This window comes from Daucus carota, chromosome 4 (assembly GCF_001625215.2).
Source record: "Daucus carota subsp. sativus chromosome 4, DH1 v3.0, whole genome shotgun sequence".
NCBI lineage: Eukaryota > Viridiplantae > Streptophyta > Magnoliopsida > Apiales > Apiaceae > Daucus > Daucus carota.
In genome coordinates, this window is record NC_030384.2 from 17,896,400 (window position 1) to 17,917,931 (window position 21,532).

General features: G+C 37.7%; 3 protein-coding genes across 4 annotated transcripts; 2 read left to right on the forward strand and 1 right to left on the reverse strand.

Moving 5' to 3' along the window:
* Positions 1-1,791: 1,791 nt before the first annotated feature.
* On the reverse strand, positions 1,792-2,542 carry LOC108219615 (uncharacterized). The gene has a single exon (XM_017393137.2). The coding sequence runs from the start codon at positions 2,353-2,355 to the stop codon at positions 1,978-1,980; it is 378 nt and encodes a 125-aa protein (XP_017248626.1). The 5' UTR covers positions 2,356-2,542; the 3' UTR covers positions 1,792-1,977.
* A 3,195-nt stretch (positions 2,543-5,737) lies between these two features.
* LOC108218026 (protein DETOXIFICATION 16) lies at positions 5,738-9,949 on the forward strand. Of its 2 annotated transcripts, none has more exons than XM_017390949.2 (8): positions 5,738-6,199; positions 6,359-6,903; positions 7,002-7,088; positions 7,176-7,232; positions 7,337-7,575; positions 7,795-7,913; positions 7,992-8,078; positions 8,178-9,946. In XM_017390949.2, the coding sequence occupies exons 1-8, from the start codon at positions 5,909-5,911 to the stop codon at positions 8,280-8,282; spliced, it is 1,530 nt and encodes a 509-aa protein (XP_017246438.1). In that variant the 5' UTR covers positions 5,738-5,908; the 3' UTR covers positions 8,283-9,946. The 2 variants fall into 2 exon arrangements, with proteins under 2 accessions (XP_017246438.1, XP_063947644.1); XM_064091574.1 differs by having other exon boundaries at positions 6,071-6,199; positions 6,271-6,903; positions 8,178-9,949.
* An 856-nt stretch (positions 9,950-10,805) lies between these two features.
* LOC108216937 (protein DETOXIFICATION 15) lies at positions 10,806-11,955 on the forward strand. Its single transcript, XM_064091575.1, has one exon. The coding sequence runs from the start codon at positions 10,972-10,974 to the stop codon at positions 11,500-11,502; it is 531 nt and encodes a 176-aa protein (XP_063947645.1). The 5' UTR covers positions 10,806-10,971; the 3' UTR covers positions 11,503-11,955.
* Positions 11,956-21,532: the final 9,577 nt, after the last annotated feature.

Below are 21,532 nucleotides of genomic sequence, written 5' to 3' on the forward strand. Positions count from 1 at the left end.
TCATCCATCCAGAAAAATATTGTTCAGATCAGTCAAATGACTCACATGAATGGTTTAAAAACTCGAATGATCCAGAAATTTATGTCGTTCAGAAAATATTTTTCAGATTTATCAAATGACCCCTAAGTCCTTAATGGGTGAGGATTGTATCGAAAGGAGTTCTTCCGTTACTCCTACGCAATTCCTAAACAAGTGTGTCAAGTTTCCTGTTGGTCGTTTGTTTCTTTTGTTTAGTTTAGATTGTTTATGTTATGTTCAATATTGTCCAGTTTTGAGGTTCTCTAAAATATAGTTTCAGTATTTTTAATTTTTTTAAGTAAAGATTTAGAATCAAACTTTTATTTAGGATTTTAAAACAATTATGAAATTATATTTTATAAGAGTCTCACAATATGTGTCAAAATGTAACCTAAAGAATCTGATAGGATGGGTGAATTCGGTTATCTAATGAATCTATAATTTTCTGTGGTATGAAACTATAATTGATGGTAGGGGTGAGCAAAAAACCGAATTGAAACTGAAACCGAACCGAAACCGTTAAAAACCGATGAAAACCGAACCGTATAAAACCGCACCGAACCGAGTTTTTTGAAACCGAAACCGATCCGACGGTTCGGTTGCGGTTTCGGTTTTTAATTTTAAAAACCGGAGATTCGCGGTTCCGGTTCCGGTTTTACCTTAAAACCGCCCCGAACCGAACCACGCTCACCCCTAATTGATGGTCAGGTACTCAGGTTTACTACTTGTTTTTAATGCCTTTGTGGGTTTGTTGATATATAAGTTTTGTTTTTGCAGGTGATGAGTGGCTGAATAATAGTATACAACTTGCCAAAATTCTGGGAAGGCTTTTTTTTAACAACTACTAATATGTGGTGCAGGCTAACAGCACCTCAAAAAATAGTTTCCTAAATGAAAATTCCATATCAGGACAAAACAATAGTTCTCAGAAAATGTCGAGACCTGATTATATAAGAGTAGTTCTCAGAAAATGTCGAGACCTGATTATATAAGAGGAGTGATAAAATATTCAAAACATTCGCAAAATTAATCCCGGATATCACTTGTTTGGATTGTATAAAAATATAACAGAAATCCGGTCTATATAACAATTCAATCAGTTAAAACATTTCCAATTCAAAGGGATCTGGGCTTCTCTTTGAATGTAAAACTCTGAAGTAGTTTTCATATATGCTATTAGCGAGTTTTAACATGGTATACTATACAGAATTAGTGTTTTCTCGATCAGTTCTAGCTTCAACAATGGCGATCTGATTGAATTCGTCACCTGCACATTATTTCAGCTTCGAATTGCAGTGTTTTTGGTCTACTTTCAAGGTGTTTTCTAGTCAATTTCTCTCTTCAATTTTCCTTCTTGATTGTTTGATTCATAGCGCGTAGCGATCGTCTTCATTAGCATCATCATCATCTTCAACACTTTATGAGCACTTCTTTAGGAACAATATTTTCATTGTAATTTGGCTTCCTTCACAATGTTGTTGTTTACAAACATTCCTAAATGCTGATTAAATGGTGATGTCGATTTGTTTGAGCTTTAAAAGCTTTTTCTTCTTTTTATTCTGAGGCCTGACATAATTTCAAAAATGGAAAGGATGATTTTGAAGCCTTTTATCAATTCCCACGTCTCGTATAAAAAAACTATTGTGGAGATTCGATATGTTAAAGGATCGATCTATGCACACTACCCTTGTCGATAAGGAAGTGCGGTATCTGACTTGGTTGCTTTGATTGATATGGTGAGAAAAAATTCATGTCCTAGAGATCTGACAAGAGTTTAAATCAAGAAACAATATACTCGTCTAGTCATCTGTTTTCATATATTTGACGTTTTGAAAAAGGACTTGTTAAGATCATATTAACTTACTACCTTCCCCTTTCTCATAAATAAAAGAGTGATGGATTCATAGAAGCACAAACAACATATTGCTCCTAGACAAATTCAACTGAAGAAAGCAAAACTTATTTATAATGCATTACAGGCATATTCAGATTGGCATCCCATGTACCTCCTTCCTTCACATACTCCATATATCTGGCAAATTCTGGCTTAGCTGTTGCCTTCTTTCGTCGCCGCTTCTCAAATATGCTAAAGATTGGAAGAATCTTACTTGCTTTCTTCACTTGTTTTTCCCCTGGATTTTTCTCAATCTTCACTTTACTTGGCTTCTGTTCAGGAATGGGTGCAAGGTTTCCCTCAGGGGTCGGTTTCCTTCGTGAACCAAACAATTTTGCTGGTAAAGTCGCAGACCTGCTCAATTTAACCTCAACTAAACCAATGGAAGACTCGTCGACTAACTTATCATACCCACTTCTGCGCATGCTCAAGGCCCTCAACATGGCTCAAATTGATGGAAAGTTTCTCTGCCGGAACTCTTCTAGTATAACCTGATAGATAAAAAACTGTGGAAACAAGAGTAGTTGAAGAGGTCTATGGAAGCAGTAAAGAATGTGCACTCGGCCGGCTTATATTACCATGAGATTTTTATATTTCGAATATCAGTTGATTTTTTCACAAGCAGAGGGGAGTCACCTAAATTGACCCTTTGTGCAAAAATCCAACAAATGAGAAGAATTATTAGGTGGCTCATGCAAAAGGTCAAATATTGCAGACAGAATGTGGACCACTTGGGCAAGAAATGGGATGCTATATTTGACTCTTGGGCACCATTGTTAACAAACAAAACCTAACATGAAATGTCTCTTTAGAATAGAAGCTTTCAGCACAGATACAGATTATGAAAATCCAAGAATTATCTAGGCAGCATATGTGGATATGCTTTATAAATCCTGAGTTTTAGTAGTCACATAGGGTGTGCCATGAATAGAAGAAGATATGAATATAATTAATCTAACTGCCACTTCTGAATTTCAAACCGTAAGCGAAGCGACTCCCTCCAGCATTAAGTAACCAGTTCTCCTAAAAGTCGAGGTGCTAGGTGGAGGGGTCACTCGGATCATATTGTATATTCCATCGCATTCTCTACCCTTCTCTTTTATCTCCGTGCTTTGCTAGAGTAAACTTTTTACAACTACTAATTATGAGAGATGAGAGAACACTTTAGACTCACCCAAGATACAAAAAAAAACCAGTGAAGAATAATTAAACGAGAAACCAACTTTAAGATGTGAAGGAACAGCAGTGCCAATTGCCAAGTCAGTCCCGAACACCAGCTTTACTTAACAGAACCTCAAAGTCATAGTCTTAAGTTGATAAGTATTGTTAGCATTAACGGAACCATCAGCTTATTGTTATAATTTGTGACTAAAACAGGACAGAAAAAAAGAAAGAAAAAGAATGCAACAGAAATCGATATGAATTGCCTCAAAAGGGTCTGCGACACAGCTTGCCGCTCATGGTGCAGCTTCGTATTCAGAAATAGGGTTGTAATTCGAGCCGAGCAAACCGAGTTTCGAGCCAAGTTTAATCAAGTCGAGCTAAACAAGCCGGTTTTAACAAGTCAAGCGAGCCAGCTCATATTATTTGACACTTAATCGAGCCTAAACCTCTACCCGAACTCGACTCGTTTAATTTCATGAGTCCAGTGGAGCCGGCTTGTTAGGTGAAATCTTTTCCTGAATTCGGCCCGTTTAACAAGTCGAGCCGAATTAAACGAATTCGAGCCGGGCGAGCTAATTACAGCTCTATTCAGAATGAGCAAGAATACATGCTGCCTATTAGATGTGACTAAAAGAATGTTTCCAGCTACAGAGTAGTACCAGATGACATACATTTTTTAAAAGATAAGCTTAGGTTTTTATACATTTGGTCATTTCATAAACGCACTAAATACTATTATGAAAAATGATTTGATAGAACATATAAGGATTTGTATATAACCACACACACAAACACAGAGAACATAAACTCTAAACCAACAGTACTAATTACACATACAAGTCTTTGAATCTATGAACAGTTTAACACACACAAGAATATGCAAACAGATATTGCATTCGCCATGTCTACGGAAGATCGAGCGGCTGTTGGGAGAGACCAAGTAAGTACCATGGGAGGATCGTTGTTACATCGAACTCGGAGTGAAAGCTACCAAGTGGTCAGAACAGAAAGAGGCTGTAGCAGAGTTGTGCTTGCTTCCACAAAAAAGATAAGTGCCGAGGTCTGAAGCTAGCATCAGCTGCCGTGAAATCTTCAAGTTGAACCATGCCTTGTCCTGAGTCTTCTGATGCATCATAAGTGCCGAGGTCTGAAGCTAGCATGTGCGGTGGGAAAAGACCTGTTCAAGCAGTATAGGCCTTTGAGGGGTTACAATGTTTGCCTCTTTTAACTGGAGCTTCGAATATATATATATATGTGTGTGTGTGTGCCAGTCACCTTATTTATTAGTCTACTTGATATTAAATTCAAAATCTGAAGGTTCGCGAACATTATGAGCCCAGAAAAGTGTTATTTAAATTCCCTTCATATTCAAATGACATATTTGATTTTCTCCAGAATCCGCAGGTATAATTATGAAATATGTTGCAATCTTTCATAATAATTAGTCCACCGCTTCTTATTGGATTAAGAAAGGGCAGTAAACTGAAAGCCTTTAAATTTCAGCTGTCATTACTTCATTTGGCTGAGATTGTTTAAATCTGATCAACTAGAATTCCAAAGAAGTATTGATGTCAATTGGTGCTCGACGAGCCTTAAAACTTAAAACATATGATCTTACAACCTTTTTATATCTGATATGAATACATAGATGATGAATGTAGTGAAGTCGAGTTTCTAGAAAGTGTTAATCACAACAAGAAATTAGGATCTATTGTAAACTCTAACAGATTGAACATAATATAGTATACATGATCTCGCATTTTATATCAGATAATCATATATAGAAGATAGAGCATTAGTTGAGTTGTAATGCACTTCATCACTAATGGATTGTCATTACAGGAATCATCTTCAAATTTTTAAAGGCCAAGTTGGACATTTAAATAGGGCTCATTTTATGCACTACTGACCTAATAAACATAATTTTTCAGTGGACAAGCACAGCATAATAAGTATATTTAGCATGATTTATGTAATGGAATAATCTTATATAAAAGGAATGATAATTCAGTGTGTTCATTGGATGCTTTATCTTACTAACTTTGGCATTACTTATTAGTATAATCAAAGAACAAATTAGTCCTATTTTATGGATAGTTGCTGAGATAAATTCATCGAATAATACAAGTTTCATTGAAGAAGATATTCTGCAGCAATGAACGCTGGAATTCTGGATATAGTCATACAATGCATCACTTTCAATCTTTGCTTGAAAAATGACACTAAAAGATCAAGTGGCTGATCAATGCTACCCTTTCGCGTTACAGTTTCATAACTTTAACGTACATTCAGTGCTATACTTCCTCATCAAACCATTGCTTTATCCAGTTGCTTTAAAATTTTGAAGCCTTGACTTGAGTTATATACTTGAGGATATATGTATTCTTAATTTCTCTTCAAACATCCAATTGAGACCTGAGCTCACACTTCAACAAGTACGGGTGTGCTCAGAACATCCCTCAGTTTCTAAAATAAAGACGGGATTTTAAGTTTTGGAGATAAATTCAGGGTTTCGACATCACATGTTTTGTATAATGACTTGAGCCAAAAAACGATACATAGTAATCACACCACCTTTCTGATGCCAGTATACAACACAAGTATATGCCTGAGGACTTTTTTCTGTCAGAACGTCCGCTATACAATGTACTGTATTTGGATACTATATTCTATATTTTATATCTAAGTTTTACAACTACAATATATCACAAAAGAAATATACAAATGAACTACATAATTCTCTGATTTTTCATATATTGACAATCTTGTACTTAAATTCCTCCCCTCTAGTATGTAGTCAAGTAGATTAGTAGATCAGATCAGATTACCAAAATGGATGATCAATCTGGCCAAGGACCTAATCAAAATCTTCTTCTTCCACTCTGCAAAAATGATGATGGTATTGAGCTAGGTGTGAAGAAAAGGTGGCACTACATATCGGATGGTACAATCGTTGAGCTAAAAAAACAACTGCTTTTAGCAGGTCCTCTTGTTTTAGTTAGTCTTTTGCAGTACAGTTTGCAAACAATATCGGTTATGTTTGTCGGACATCTAGGAGAAGTTTACCTCTCTGCTGCATCTATGGCTACTTCATTTGCCGGAGTTACTGGTTTCAGCTTGATGGTAACTTCTTTTTCCTCTATGGCTTACTTTAAAAAACTTTATTATGATTTAAGTTGTTTCTTGATTACTAGGAAGTATTAATCATCTTCTAGGCAAAAATTTAAAGCATGGTCCTAAGCAAGCCCTTAGCTATGTAACTATGTTTTACTTGTAAATTAGTTGGGGATGGGAAGTGCGCTTGAGACGTTTTGTGGACAAGCTTATGGAGCAAAAGAGTATCATATGCTTGGTGTACACATGCAGAGAGCTATGCTTGTACTTATGCTTATGTGCATTCCTATATCAATTCTTTGGAGCTTTACTAGTAATATACTTACCATCTTCGGGCAAGACCCTGATGTATCAGTACAATCTGGAATTTATGCTTGCTGGTTGATCCCGGCTATCTTTGCCTATGGTCTCCTTCAGTGCCAATTCAGATTTTTGCAGACCCAAAACAATATAAAGCCTTTGGTAATAAGCACTGGGATTACAAGTTTGGTGCATCTTGTAATTTGCTGGACCTTGGTTTTCCCCTTTGGTTTTGGATCCAGAGGCGCTGCCATTTCCAGTGGGATTTCATACTGGGTTAATGTACTAATTTTGGGAACATACATCAAGTTTTCACCAACATGTGAAAGAACATGGACAGGATGCTCTATGGAGGGTGTAAAAGACCTCTCGAATTTTCTTTCGTTAGGCATTCCCTCATCTCTAATGCTATGGTGAGTTTGCATTTCCTTTAGCTGTCGATATCATTTAAATATCTGAACTGTACTAGTAACTTGTAACCATTGATTATTTAATATTTGGCATAATGCAGTTTGGAGTTCTGGTCATATGAGTTTCTAGTTCTCATGTCTGGCTTACTTCCTAATCCAAAGCTAGAGACATCAATGATGTCGATCTGGTATGGTCTTTGATTAATTCATTATGTCTTTTTCTGTACATTACCTTGATGTTTTTCTTAATGCACTTTTAACGTTTAAATATACAGCCTGAATACCAGTTCAGTGTTCTACAGAATCCCATATGGTTTTGGCAGTGCAGTAAGGTAAGGGCTGGAGAATGTACTAATTTTTTTCTTATATCATGCTATTAACATGTTTCTTTTCAGAAAACATACTGATTAGTCGCTTGCTCTCTTTGAACGAATAGCACAAGAGTGTCAAATGAGCTGGGTGCAGGGAATCCTCGGGCAGCAAAGCTTGCACTACAGGTAGTTCTATTTATGGCTGTCATAGAGGGCATGTTAGTTGCCTCTGCTTTAGTTGCAGTTCGAGGCGTATGGGGCTATATCTATTCAAATGAAGAGGAAGTTGTGAGGTATATAGCTACTGTGCTTCCGGTGCTCGCCATATCTAATTTCATGGATGGAATGCAAGGTGTACTATCAGGTCAGAGCAAGCTTATAAACTATAAAACTAGAGTCTTTCATATGATTGACTTCATTTTAAGTTCTCTTTATAACAAGATTTTCGACAGTACTATTCAGAATTTGGACAAAAATCATCGTGGCCAAAGCAAAATTTCTTATCAGTTTTCCATTTTTGGTGGTTTCATTGATGTGGTCCTTTCGTGTAAATTGTATCACTTATGGTGTGAGAATGATTTAGGTGCTACAAGAGGATGTGCTATGCAGAAGGTTGGTCTATATGTAAATCTAGGAGCTTACTACATAATTGGACTTCCCCTTGCAGTTCTCCTGACTTTTGTACTACATCAAGATGGAAAGGTACCAAATGACTACACGAAGATCTTGGTTGTTAATTTGAATCGACTCTGGATTTGACACGAATTGTTGCATGTACAGGGCCTATGGACTGGAATCATAGGAGGCAGCAGTCTTCAAGCTGTGATACTATTAGTGATTATTTTGCGCATAGACTGGGAGCAACAAGTAAATTAATACACACCTGCTACAATAATGAATATCTCCAGTGTCATTATAACTAATTACTGAACTAAACTTTCTTGTTGTTGCGTAATCATGTTTCAGGCAAAAAAAGCTCTCTACTTGGTGCATGGTTCCAAAATCTCGGAAGATACTATGGAATCTTCCACCACATTTTTAGATAGTGGCAAGCTTCAAGTGCTGGTCTAGTAATGAATGGAGATTCTGCAACTGCTGTCCAAATATTAATCAGAGTTTATTTTTCTGTTATTCTAATAATAATTTTTAGTATTTGGTTTTTCATAAATGAAATATTTAGTGAAAAGGAATAATCTTCCGTTGATTGACAGAAAAGGATACAAAAATTTAGACTAAAATTCAACATGGAGCATTGGATGCTTATATTTTGAGTTTTCTCAAGCATTAGTGCCATCAAACGAACAAAGTATTATTCCTAATTACAAGGCTAATAAGAGAAATGAATCTCGATTAGTGGAGAATTGACTTTAATTATTAGCTAAAGTGGGCTAATTAGATCTTTTCTGCTTTTTGTAATTCCATTGAAGTAGCTTCTTTCACACACACACACACACACATATGGCTTGTGGTTTGAGAATGAGCTAGCCAGCTAGGTGCTACAAGAAATCTAATGCCATGTTAATGAGCTCTGATACCATGTTAAATAACAAAGAAATCTAAAATCTTAAAGTGTTAGGAAAAGGCTTTTTTACCACGATCATTATATTATAATACTTCCTTTCACTCGGAAGCCCATTCTTGTATCGAGAGTGGATCACGGATGCTCATCTTGGGGCACAAATTTTGCCTTTCGTGTTTATAAAATATTAAAAGTTCATATCCAGGAGTATGGCTGGAGCTTTTCCCTTGGTGAATTTCGAATTCCACTTGATGACGAAACTAATGTCAGGGCTGTATTTGCATAATGCGGATAGATTAGTTTTAACCATTTTTTTCGTGTTGTAGCTAGATCACTTTGTTATATCACATACCGTTACATGTTTAATTGGGCCAGGTTCCCTGGATGTGGTAGCTTTTATTTTTTCTTAGTGTACTGAGACTTGACAAATGCTACAAGGTGGTCAAAATTTCTGTTAAGGACATTTCATATCTTTTGGAGTGTGTCATAGCTCAGCCTTTTGAAAATACTTTTAGAAAGGCCATGGTCCTACAGTAGTGCACTCAGTTTTGCAGAGCTAGTTCAGCCGCGATTATTTTTATTTTAGACGACAAATACTGTTGAAGGTTAGTGTGATTGGCTGGATATGTGATCTTGATATCATCCTGCAAAGCTGCAAAGCTGTAATTAACACAGGGGGAAGTATGAGGTATCTGTAGATTCTGAGTGGGGAATATATTACACAAGAATAAAAAGCTTTATTTTGTTTAATTATTCTTTAGCATCACATAATGATAGGAAAATTCCGATTAGGCAACTATTTCAGTGGAGAAGAATATATTTTACAATGTCTGGAAAAATTTTATGGTCTCCCATGTCAATAAGAATATATTTGCCACAATAGTCTTTCATCCATGAAGTGAATTTGGCCTTGTATGATTCCTAAATCTGAAAAACCAAGAACCAGACTTTTGTTAACTTAACATTTGAGCAATTTACATGTCAGCCCCTCTATACAATTGAATGCATACTTTATATGTCTCCTTCATGTCAATCTGATCCTCAACATAAATTTGATCAGCTCGATAACTTCTGAAGATAACACAATTGGAGAAAAGATGTTCACAAGCTTAATCTCTTCTATCTGAGAACCTTTTGCTACTAATCACAATCTATACTTCTTATTGATTTGTATTTTTGTCAATGTTGCATCTCCTCTTTCATAACAAGCTCTCTTTTCTCAAATTCAGCGAGGCAATCTATATTTAACAATGCATGGTTGATTGCTCATTGTTAATAATTAACATGTAAATTGTATCAGAATGATCGATATTGTTCTCAATATGCAAATCATTTAAAGAGTTATAGTAAAATTTATAACTTTTGTATTTGTGCAAGATCTGATTTTGACTACGGTCCCATAAATCTCTGGCTCGGTCCTGCAAATTGGGCATAAGAAGCACTCTGATTTGCGAGGGAATAAGACTAAAATAAGTCAAGTCTAATTTATATTGAAAAAAAAAAGTGTGACAAAAATAAAGTGGCTTGGCGCCCCTCCTGGCTTCAACCCTTCATATAAGATCAAGGCTTCATAGTCAGGCTGTCTCACCATTTGTGCACCAAAGCTCTTCTGCAATTTGTTAATTAATGAACAGTAGACCGACTAAGAATACCTTTTAGTCTAGCATATCAGATAGCTGGAGGAGATCAACGAGGGGCATAAACAAGCCAAACACCATTACATGGATGAAGAATTAGCTGGACAAGGACTTCTTGAACATCGTCTTATTCCACGTTATGATAATTCTGATGATATTGAGCACGGTGTTAAGAAAAGGTGGTGCTGCAACATATCAGATAGTACAATAGTAGAGCTAAAAAAGCAAGTCTGTTTAGCAGGTCCTCTTGTTTTGGTCAGTCTTCTGCAGTACAGTTTGCAGACAATACCGGTTATGTTCGTCGGACATTTAGGACAGGTCTGCCTGTCAGGTGCATCTATCGCTACCTCATTTGCTGGAGTAACTGGTTTCAGCTTAATGGTAAATATTTTCTTCTTGCTCTCCAAGGACAATACTCTGTACTACTTTTTCTTCTTTTAAGATTTCTTAGCTTAGGTAGATTGCTCTGTCTATGACATCTCATGTGGGTAAATTCTTTTGATAGTGTAGTATAATTTCTTGGTTCTTTCGTTTTTAATATAAAACAATGAAATTTGACGATTTTTTATAAGCTGAGCGCCATGTCCCTTGTGATTAGTTGGGAATGGGAAGTGCGCTAGAGACATATTGTGGACAAGCTTATGGAGCCAAGGAGTATCATAAGCTTGGTGTTCACATGCAGAGAACTATGCTAGTGCTTATGCTAATGTGCTTTCCTATATCAATACTTTGGAGCTATACTGGTAATATTTTAACCTTCTTCAGACAAGACGTGGAAATTTCAATACAATCTGGCATTTATGCGTTCTGGTTGATCCCAGCTATCTTTGCCTACGGTCTCCTCCAGTGCCAATTCGGATTTTTACAGACTCAAAATAATATAAGGCCTTTGGTAATAAGCACTGGTATTACAAGTTTATTGCATCTTGTAATTTGCTGGACCTTGGTTTGTGGATTTAGCTTTGGATCTAGTGGCGCTGCCATTTGTAGTGGAATTGCCTACTGGTTTAATGTACTAATATTAGGAATGTACATTAAGTTTTCACCAACATGGACAGGATGCTCGATTGAAGGCGTTAAAAACCTCTCCAGCTTTCTTGCTTTAGGCATTCCCTCATCTCTTATGCTCTGGTAAATTCGTATCTCCTGTAACTGTCAATGTCATTTTCGGATATGTGAGCTTGTACTTATAGCCATAGTGCAGCTTGGAGTTTTGGTCATATGAGTTTCTGGTTCTCATGTCTGGGCTTCTTCCTAATCTGGTACTTACTGTTCATTCGATAATTATGTGTCCATGTCCCATCTAGACAAGAAAGATTAGTGCAAATAGAAACATTAACACGAAAAATTAACTGGATCATGTTGACAAATTATGAGGTACATTACCAAGACTTTTTGGCATTCTTCTCTCCAAAACAAACCATCTTGTTAACTGTCTTTTATTTTATTGAATTTCAGCCTAAACACGTGTTCCACTGGCAATTTTCATAACATTTGTACTGCATCAAAATGGAAAAATAAGAAATTAGGAGAAAGCTCAAAACTCTGTTGGTGGGTTACTATGATTCAGAACCTGGAGTTGATTGGATTTTTACGAGCATATATACAGGGTCTATGGGTCGGAATTATTGGAGGAAGCAGGGCCGGCTCTGCCCTAAAGCAAACTAAGCCATTGCTTAGGGTTCCCAAATATAGAAAAATAAAACAAAATTTTACCAAACTTTTTTATTTTTTTAATATATTTAATAAATATAAAAAAATTGGGTTATTATTTGAAAATGAGTATAATTAAATAATTTAACATTTTTTGGAAGATTTTTGAAATATAAATTATATTTATTATGTTACTATAAATAATATGTATCATATTTATATTAATATATGTTTAAAAAATTTAAAATATTTATCACGAATAATTGTGATGAAAAATATTATTACATTAATTAATATGTATCATGTATAAAATGTGTAAAATCAAATGTAAAAAAAAAAGAAGATAATAACACACGTAAAAGAAGTCAGAAAGACGAGTATGTGTCATAAATACTTGTTTAGGTAAATGTAATATCAAGTTCATTAACCTAATTAATATTAATTAAATCTACTAACGTCTTTTTTTTTCTTTTATCTATATAAATGATCAAATACTAAAAACAGACTCCTTCAGCTTGTCTTTTCACCTTTCACTCCCGTGTGTGCATTTATTCATCTCTCTTCCTCGACGGCTCTACTGTAAACTACTACTAAATAATTATAATATTTGCCGGTGAGATCTATCTCGTAATCTTTTCTTGTTTTAATGTATCAAGTTGGAGATTGAAGAAAAAGTTGGGATCTTTAGTTATTATAGTTTTATTGTCAAAATTAGTTTTAATTTTGTATTTTATAAGGATTTTTTTTATTAATAAATTTATATTATATTAAAAAGAATTAAATATACAAGGGCCTCATTCTTAAGTCTTGCTTAAGGCCACAAATTTGGTTGAGCGGGCCCTGGGAGGAAGTAGTCTTCAAGCTCTAGTGCTACTGGTAATAATTTTGCGCATAGACTGGGAGCAACAAGTAAGCCTTAACGCCAAACTATCAACTACTTTACTGGATACTCCGATGTGATTAGTATTGTGATAACGAATTCTGATTATACTTTTTCAGGCTTTAAAGGCCGTATACTTGGTGTATGGTTCCAAAATCCAGGGAGATATATTGTTCTAAACTTGTTATCGCATTTCTAGATGAATACCAACTTAAGAGGAGAGCTGGTATGAATTGATAATCTGTGGCCTGGAGGCCTTTAGTAAAGATGTCAGCAAATTGCTGAGAGAAGGGGACGTGGAGGACACGAACGTGACCAAAGCTGGACCTTGTCACGAACAAAATGAATATTGATCTCAACATGCTTTGTTTGTTGGTGTTGAACGGGATTTCTAGTAAGATAGATGGCGCTGACATTGTCACAATAAACCAAGATAGGCTGAAGAGGTGGACAGTACAGTTATGATAATAATGAGGGAAGCCATGTTGTTTCAGCAACTGCATTTGTGACAACACGGTATTTCTGTCTGGACAGCCTCCCCAATCTACGTCAGAATAGGCTATCAAGGATGTGTCTGGTGAAGCATAGAGCGAGAGGCCACGATCAAGAGTGCCTTGTAGGCAGCCTAATATGCGTTTAAGCAAAGCCATGTGGTACGCTCTTGGGTAATAATGCATGAATAAGCAGATTTGTTGAACCGCATAAGAGATGTCAGGCTGAGTGAATGTAAGATACTGCAAGCCCTGCAGGGTTGCGATAAAGTGTATGACTAGTGCATCAATTTTTTTTAGATCAGACTATATTATATTTTTTCTGAAAACATGATAACTTCTCTTGCTATCTGTGGTCAAAAAGCACGAGAGTTTCCGTTGGAGCATCTCCAACAAAGGGTCCTAAAGGTGCCCAAACATGACGGGGCTGTTTGGGAAGTAGAAGTAATTTTTGCTTCTAGCTTCTGCTTTTTTTGACCAGTTTGTGTAAATAAGTAGAAGCACTTTTAAGAAGCTGAGAATGCTAGCTTCTCTTTCACAGCTTCTGCTTCTTTTCCAAACACTTTATTAACTTATTTACTTCTCAATTCTACTCCACTTCTTTACTTTAAGCATGAAATCATTTTTTTTAAGCTTGGCCAAACAGCCCCGGCAACTCACTAAAGATAATAATTTTTTATTTTCACTTCCTTACATGTCAAATAGAGCAATTTTTATCTCCAATAGCTAGTAAGCACCTCTTGAAGTTGCCTAAATGGCCCCCATATTGAATTTTATAAATAATTGGAATACAACGAACGAGGAAGGTGTGATATATATACATGTAGTACAAGTATGGATTTTAGCTGAGCAAAAGGGGGTTCCAAGGGGTTTTCAAAAGTTGACAACTTCTCTTTGCACTCTTTGAGCAACCAAGCCTCTCCAACAGTGATCCAAAAATTCAAATTTGGGGCAGTTTTATCCCAAATCACTCCAACCGTGGACTAAAAAGTGATCCAAATTTGGATCAGTGAATAGTACTGGTCCAAATTTGGATCACTACTATTCACTGATCCAAATCTTTTTAACATTAAAATATTATTACTTTTATTATTTGATGATTTTGTTAATGTTATTAAAGATAGATTAATAAATATTAGAATATAATTAAAACAACGATTAATTATTAATTAAAATTTCAAAATATATAAAATTTCAAAATATATAAAGTTTCAACAATTTTTCAATCTTTACAGAAAATTCAAAGATAAAGATGTCCATCTTGAACTTCGAAATGCACTAATTGACTATTTGTGTGGAGAATATATTAATTCTGTGAATTAGTATTTTAATATAATATTTTAATGCTTTTAATTTATTTTTATGTACCGTCTTTATCTTTTTCGAATTATTTTGTAATATTTTATATTTGTCTAGACGTTGATTGTATTATTATAAATATTGATGAAATTAGTTAATTATTTTTTAAAATATCTAAAATCAGAATATATGAATATTATAAAAATGAATGAATTTGGATCTATATTTGGATCACATGGTTGGAATAGGATTTGGATCCCGTCCTAAATTTGGATCATTTGGTGATCCAAATTTGGATCTATGGTTGGAGTTGGCCTAAGGCACCCAAGAGTGTTTGCCACATAGATGTTGGCACCCTTGTAAGCACTCCCTGTTGAAGATGCTTAGAGTCCCGGTCAATAACTTGACAACTACAGGACAATCAACAAATAAAACTCTGCGATTATAAATTCAAAGATAAAAAACATAAAAAGAGAGCTGAGTTTAGAGAGAGGCCTAGTGAGGCGTGTAAAAAAATTCTCCTAAGGAATCGTGCCCGGATCGTGTAACATTTTTCCGGCAACTTCTTAGCTATATAACACCCAAATAAATTTAGCTCTTCCCGTGCACGAACGATTAGAGATAGAAACAATGATTTTCCGAATGCTCCAAAATAACAACCAAAAGATACCATATATATGAATAAAAACTTTAAGCAAGTTAAAACTGAGAAGTTTATACAGGACAAGAAAATATAGGTATGGAGAATAAAAGTTGCTATTGATTTTCTGCTGCTTTGCTACTAGGGCTGAGCATAAAACCGAAACAAACCCGAAACCGAACCAGAACCGGTGAAAACGAGCCAAAAAAATCGATCTGCAACCAAAACTGAACAATAAAAAACCGAACCGATGTTATGGGTTCGATTTCGGTTATTGTTTAAAACTGAACCAATGATTTAAATCAATAAATTTAATATACAATATATATTATAGTAATTTCAAATAATTTCTGTTAACGGAGAAAACTGGTAGGTTACAAAGATGAGGTTCACGGCGTGGATCAAGATTCTTGTTGGCGAGAATGTAGGAAGTGGTTGGTTGTTTGTTATGGATGCGGCTGCAATTGTAAGCAAAGGGTTCTAGATTGCTAACTGGAATAGCTCATAAGAATGGTCGATGCCTACAATCTACCTACGTACCCCTATTTATAGGGGGTCAAGCCGGCACGTAGTTCTTTCTCCTAAGAGACTCATGTGGGATGGGCCTCCCCTTCTAGAACCTTCCTCCCGAAAGGGGCCCAATACGATGAGGTCTAGCCTTGGGTCTTGTAGACTCGCGAGCACCCAAGGCTTACCCCAAATGCACGGACACTACCCTACTCCCCGACAGGGACAACCCGCCAGACTACAGAGATAGAGCCTTTCAGGGCGTGTCTTCTATTCCACCTCTACCTCCCAAGGAGGACAACCCCTTAAACTACAAGGTAGGGCCTTCTACAATTCAACAGTTGGATATACTTATGCTTAGAGGCGTCCCCCTAAACAAAAGCATCTCCTTCTATCCTTCTAAAATATCGCCAACTGAACTGTCTTTGGCAAGATGGCGCGCCCAAAGATAGGGTGCGCCCCATCTTTTAATTGGGCTTCCTTGTAATTACACTGATCTTGTCTTATCCTGGTCCAAGTAGATCTTCTCCGGTGGGCTTGGCCCATTTAATTAATCTTGATAAATTTGCATATAACAACTACCCCCAGATCTTGGTAATATTGAAAATGTTGACGAGATCTCTAAATCTTTACTTCTTCGACTTCTTCTTTTTATCAACTGTCCGCGACCTAAGTGGGCGTGCCTTAGGATGCTGACCGTTGAAACCCTTATCGTGAACAACTGTACTCCACTTTCTTTGCATTTTTAATGTACTTTAATCCTGCTTCTTCTTTTTTTTTCCACCAGAATATAAATACGGGCCTTCTTCATTTCATTCCTTCTTTATTTACTTTTACTCTTAGTTAAACCCCTCTCCGCCGCCGTTTCACTTTGTCGAGCTCTACCGCCCACGTCCGTGCTCCGTTTCAATTTCTGAGACCATCCTCTGGTTCCTCTCTTCATAAGGTACACATTTATACCCTTATCTCACTCTTTCACCGTGTATCTTGTTAGATCCATGCATGTGTCTTTTCAGTTGCTCCATTGTTCTTGAGTTTTGCTTTGTGTGTATATATGTATGTATATGCGTGTTTGATTCTGTTTTTGATCTTTCGTACATTTGAACATGTGTTTGTGATGCTTAACCACTGCAATTTAGAGTTTAGGCGCGTTTATTAGTTGTATTGCTCAATCTATGCCCTTTTTTTTTCTGTAGACATATATGATAGAATAGGAATTGCTTAACTGTTAAGCTTGTCTTCTTAATCCTTTATTTTATCAAAGTGGCGCGCCCTACCATGAGGCGCGCCTTCTTATGTTCCGCTGTAGAGTATGTATGCCTTTACCTTATCCTCCTTTCACCAATCCTTTTTTTTATATTCATCTCCAAGTTCGGCATAAGACCCCTCTGTACTTTCTTGGAGTCACTCTTGCTATTATTTCATTTTATACTGCTTTCTCGTTCCTCTTCATCTATTTTCTTTTCCTCTTGGCGCGCCCAGTTGTTTGAATTTTTTCTTTTCTTTTTGCAGCTGGTCAGTCTGGGCGCGCCATATACTCTTTCGCCCATCCCGCTAAAATCTTTTCCCTCTCGCTTTCCTGCTACCATGGCTGATAGTAGAGCTTCTTCCCCTGATCTACCAGAGACCAACCGGATAGACATTAATGACCTTTTAAATCAAGATGAGCAAGACTTCTATAATTCCTCTAAGAAGAATCATATTGTTGAATCTGGCGATGATCAACCGGATAATTCCGGCGATGAGGGAAATGATGTTGAGGATAGCGATGGAGATTCCGAAGAAGCTGAGGCTGAGGAGGAAGCTAGGAATTTTTACCATACTATAGATACTGAGGACCTATCTGATGAGGCGCGCCCTCCTTCTCCGGCCCCGTCTCCTAATCCTTATGCTCACCCTCGGATAACTTACATCGAACTAGATTTCGATTGGGAAGAAGAAGGAGAGGTTCGTGAAGCTTTAAAGGCAAAGAGACGTAAAAAGGCAGGCAAGCTGGCGTGTGTTGGTCTGTCTTCTACTGCATCCAAGGCAGAAATCGAATGGTGCCTTAGATATTATGATAAAGGATGTATCTGGGCGCGCCCTCACCCTTGGATGAGGCCCCATATTTTTGATTATAACCCCTAGAATGGTCCTCACTCCTAAGTTGGTAAAACTTGGTATTGGTCCTCCGCTTCATCCCTATTTCAGGTCTATTATCGAGTGGTTTGATATCGCCCCAATCCAGTTGTCTCCTAATGGCTGGAAATTAGCTATTGCCTTGTATATGCTGTACCGTGATCACAACAACCGCGCCCCAACCATGGAAGACTTAAGCTATTTCTTTCGACTGGGCGCATCCAGTTGCGGATATTATTACCTGGTAGTATGGAAAACTCATAACTCCACAGGCTGGTCAGAAGGCAAGACTAGTAATGAAAAGAAATGGAAAGAACCATTCTTTTACGCCTGGTCAGAGGAGAGAATCAGAACGCAGTTCAACACAAAGCCCAGTAAGTTCTGTTTTTCTTGCCTAGGCGCGTCCTATGTTTATACGTTTTTTTCCCCTTGCTTGTATGCTCGAGTAATATTTGCCTCCTCCCTCTTTCTTTTAGTCGAAAGAAAACAATCTGCCCTTACTGGGCGCGCCAAACGTCGTGCGGAAAATATTATTAATCTACCATATGAGGCAAAAATCATCAATCACCTTGTAACTACAGAACGTCTAAAGGAGTACGGTTTCCTGAGTGACGCAGTGGGGAACATATGCCTATATCAGGACTTCTATGGGGGACATCCTATAAAAAGGAAAGTTAAAGAGATCGAGGAGATGAAAGCTGAAGAAGAGGAAGAAGAATCTGATGAGGCCATGGATCAGGGCGCGCCTGACTATGGTTATTCTCTTTTTTCTTTATATGTTTATATGTTCTTTGTTGTGCATACTCCCAGAACTGCCTTGCTTGTTAAACATGCTTATACCTACACTTTAATTTGTACTGCTACTTATAACATTCCTTTTGCTTTACATATTTTCAGATATGTCTCTCCCTGCTGGGTTTGGTGTGAAGAGTGGGCGCGCCACAAATGTCGGCGCGTCCAGTTCTAAGCAGGCACCTAAAGTGTCTGTTAGTCAACAGGTCACCAAGCCTCCTTCTCCTAGGAAGAAGGGACATGAAAAGAGGAAGAGCCAAGAGGTAGATGTGCACACCCCAAAAAAAGTTAAAGGTGCAGGAATCGTCATCTGGGTTCCCCTATGAGGAACCGGTAACGGGCTGCAGGTGACTGGTTTGCCAAGGTGGCAGATGGCTATATTGAGCCGTCCAAATTCAGCAACTGGCAACAAATAAATGGTGAACAAGCGGCTGACGCATGTAGGCGCGCCGCAGCTGAGCTTTTCTTTCACTTAACCTGTAATCCATCTGATACAGAGAAGCTTAGGGCGCGCCTTGATGCTGCAAATGAAGAAACTGCTAAGTTGAAAAAATAGCTATCTGAAGCGGAGAAAGATAAAGCAGAGTTGGAGAAGTTTAAGAATAGGGCTGAGAAAGATATCTCCAAGCTGAAGGCAGATGCAGACAACCTCAGACTGATCTTAACAAAACTGCTCAGGAGCTATCTTCATCAGGTGAGAAGGTAATCTCCCTGGAAGATCAAGTTGCCGACCTGCAGAAGCAACTAGTTGAGGTGGAAAGATCTTCATTTGCCTCAGGCTTCAGAAGCTATGTTACAGGGTTTTTAGCCGTCGACCCAGAGTATGACTGGAGCAAATTTGTTCCCGCTACTCGGGCCTGGATCGAGGAATTTAAAGTTGAAGAAGCCAATGCTATCGAGGAAAAATGAATGGAGGTAGAGCTTGAAGCTGCTTCTGTCTCTGCAACTAAGTTTCTTCAACAGGAATCTCCACACGAGGCGCGCCAGGATGGTGAAGATACTGGAGAGGATGAAGTACCAAGACTCCAGTTTGGCGAGAACGTTCAAGACGCCCAGACTGTCGATGCCTCTGGTTCCCAGCTTAATCCTATCGACTCTTCTCAAGATCAAGTCTAACTTTATTTATGCATTTTTATAAACTTTTAGTGCAATTATCTAGTACTTTAACCTGAATTTTGATGTGAGGCGCATCCTCTTTTTGAAAACTTGTTGTTTTTTGGATGTCTGAAATGATGGCGCGCCATCCTGTTGCTGATGTTTTAAATTATTTTACAAATTACTCTATTTAACGTCTTTTTCCATGTTGGGTATGTTGTTTGATTTGGTGAGCCTTATATCTTTGGCGCGACGTACTGAGTTTAGGTCTTCCTCTTCTGCTGACTCTTTATCCAGTTCTTCAAGCTTATACCTTAGCATACCGCACTCTTATCTTTTCTTAAGGAGTCTGTACTGTACAAAATTTTTCCTTGATACTTTGTGTTTTTTAAGATATATATGACCAAAGATGTGGCGCGCCCTACCTTTGCCCAGTTGTAGAATGCCAATTTCTCTGCTGACTTACTTTTTCTTTTAATCTCGTCTTATAAATTCTTGACATCCTGAAAACTTATTTGTCTTTAAAGCAGTAGACGGCCAAGTTGATAGTTATGAGGCGCGCCCCAAGATTGGGCGCCCCCTACTTTTGTAGGTAGCAGAGTCAGATAAAATGCATCAATATATATTATCATTTACCAGGCGATTACAAAAGATGTTCTGCCCCATTTGGCGATTACACATTACTTCTATTGATAGTACTTCTTCAAATGCTCAGCATTCCATGTCCTGGAAATGGGCTCACCCTGCATGTCCTCCAAGTAGTATGCTCCTCCAAAGATCTCAGCTCGAATGCGGTAGGGTCCTTCCCAATTTGCACCAAACACTCCATGACCTGGCACTTTCATTCCTGGCATTATCTTGCGTAGCACTAAGTCTCCTATCTTGAATGGTCTAGGCTTGACTCGACTGTTAATGAACCGGGCTGTCCTTTGTTGATATGCTGCCAACCTGACTTGCGACTCCCTTCTGACTTCTTCCAGCGTATCCAAATGCAGCCTCTGATTGACCTCATTGGCCTCTTCCCGGAAGTGGTCTCTCCTGAAGGAACCTGCTCCGACCTCCACTGGAACCATTGCCTCACAGCCATAAGTCAACATGAATGGCGACTCCCCAGTGGTTGTTCTTGGCGTAGTGTTATATGACCATAGCACCATTGGAAGCTCCTCCGACCAATCTCCTTTCTTCTCTTCCAGCTTGGCTTTCAGCGTGTGTTTAATGATTTTGTTGATTGCTTCAGTCTGCCCATTGCTTTGTGGATGGTACACAGCTGCAAAGTTTCTCCTTATATTCAGGTCATCACATAGCTTCTTCAATTCTCTGCTGTCAAATTGTTTCCCATTGTCAGATATTAGTTTGAATGGGATTCCAAATCTAAATACAATTGAATTAAATACAAAGCTCGTTATCTTCTTAGCAGTAATGGTTGCTAGAGGCGCGGCCTCGGCCCATTTTGTAAAGTAATCAACTGCCACTACTGCATACTTGACTCCTCCTTTGGCTTTTGGAAGCTCTCCAATGAGATCTATCCCCCACAACGCGAATGGCCATAGGCTGAGTAACGGAGTCAGACTCGCTGCAGGACGAGATGAATATGTGGCAAATCGCTGGCACTTGTCACATGCTTGCACAAACTTGCTTGCTTCACTTCTCATGATCGGCCAGTAGTATCCTTGCCGAAGGATCTTTAAAG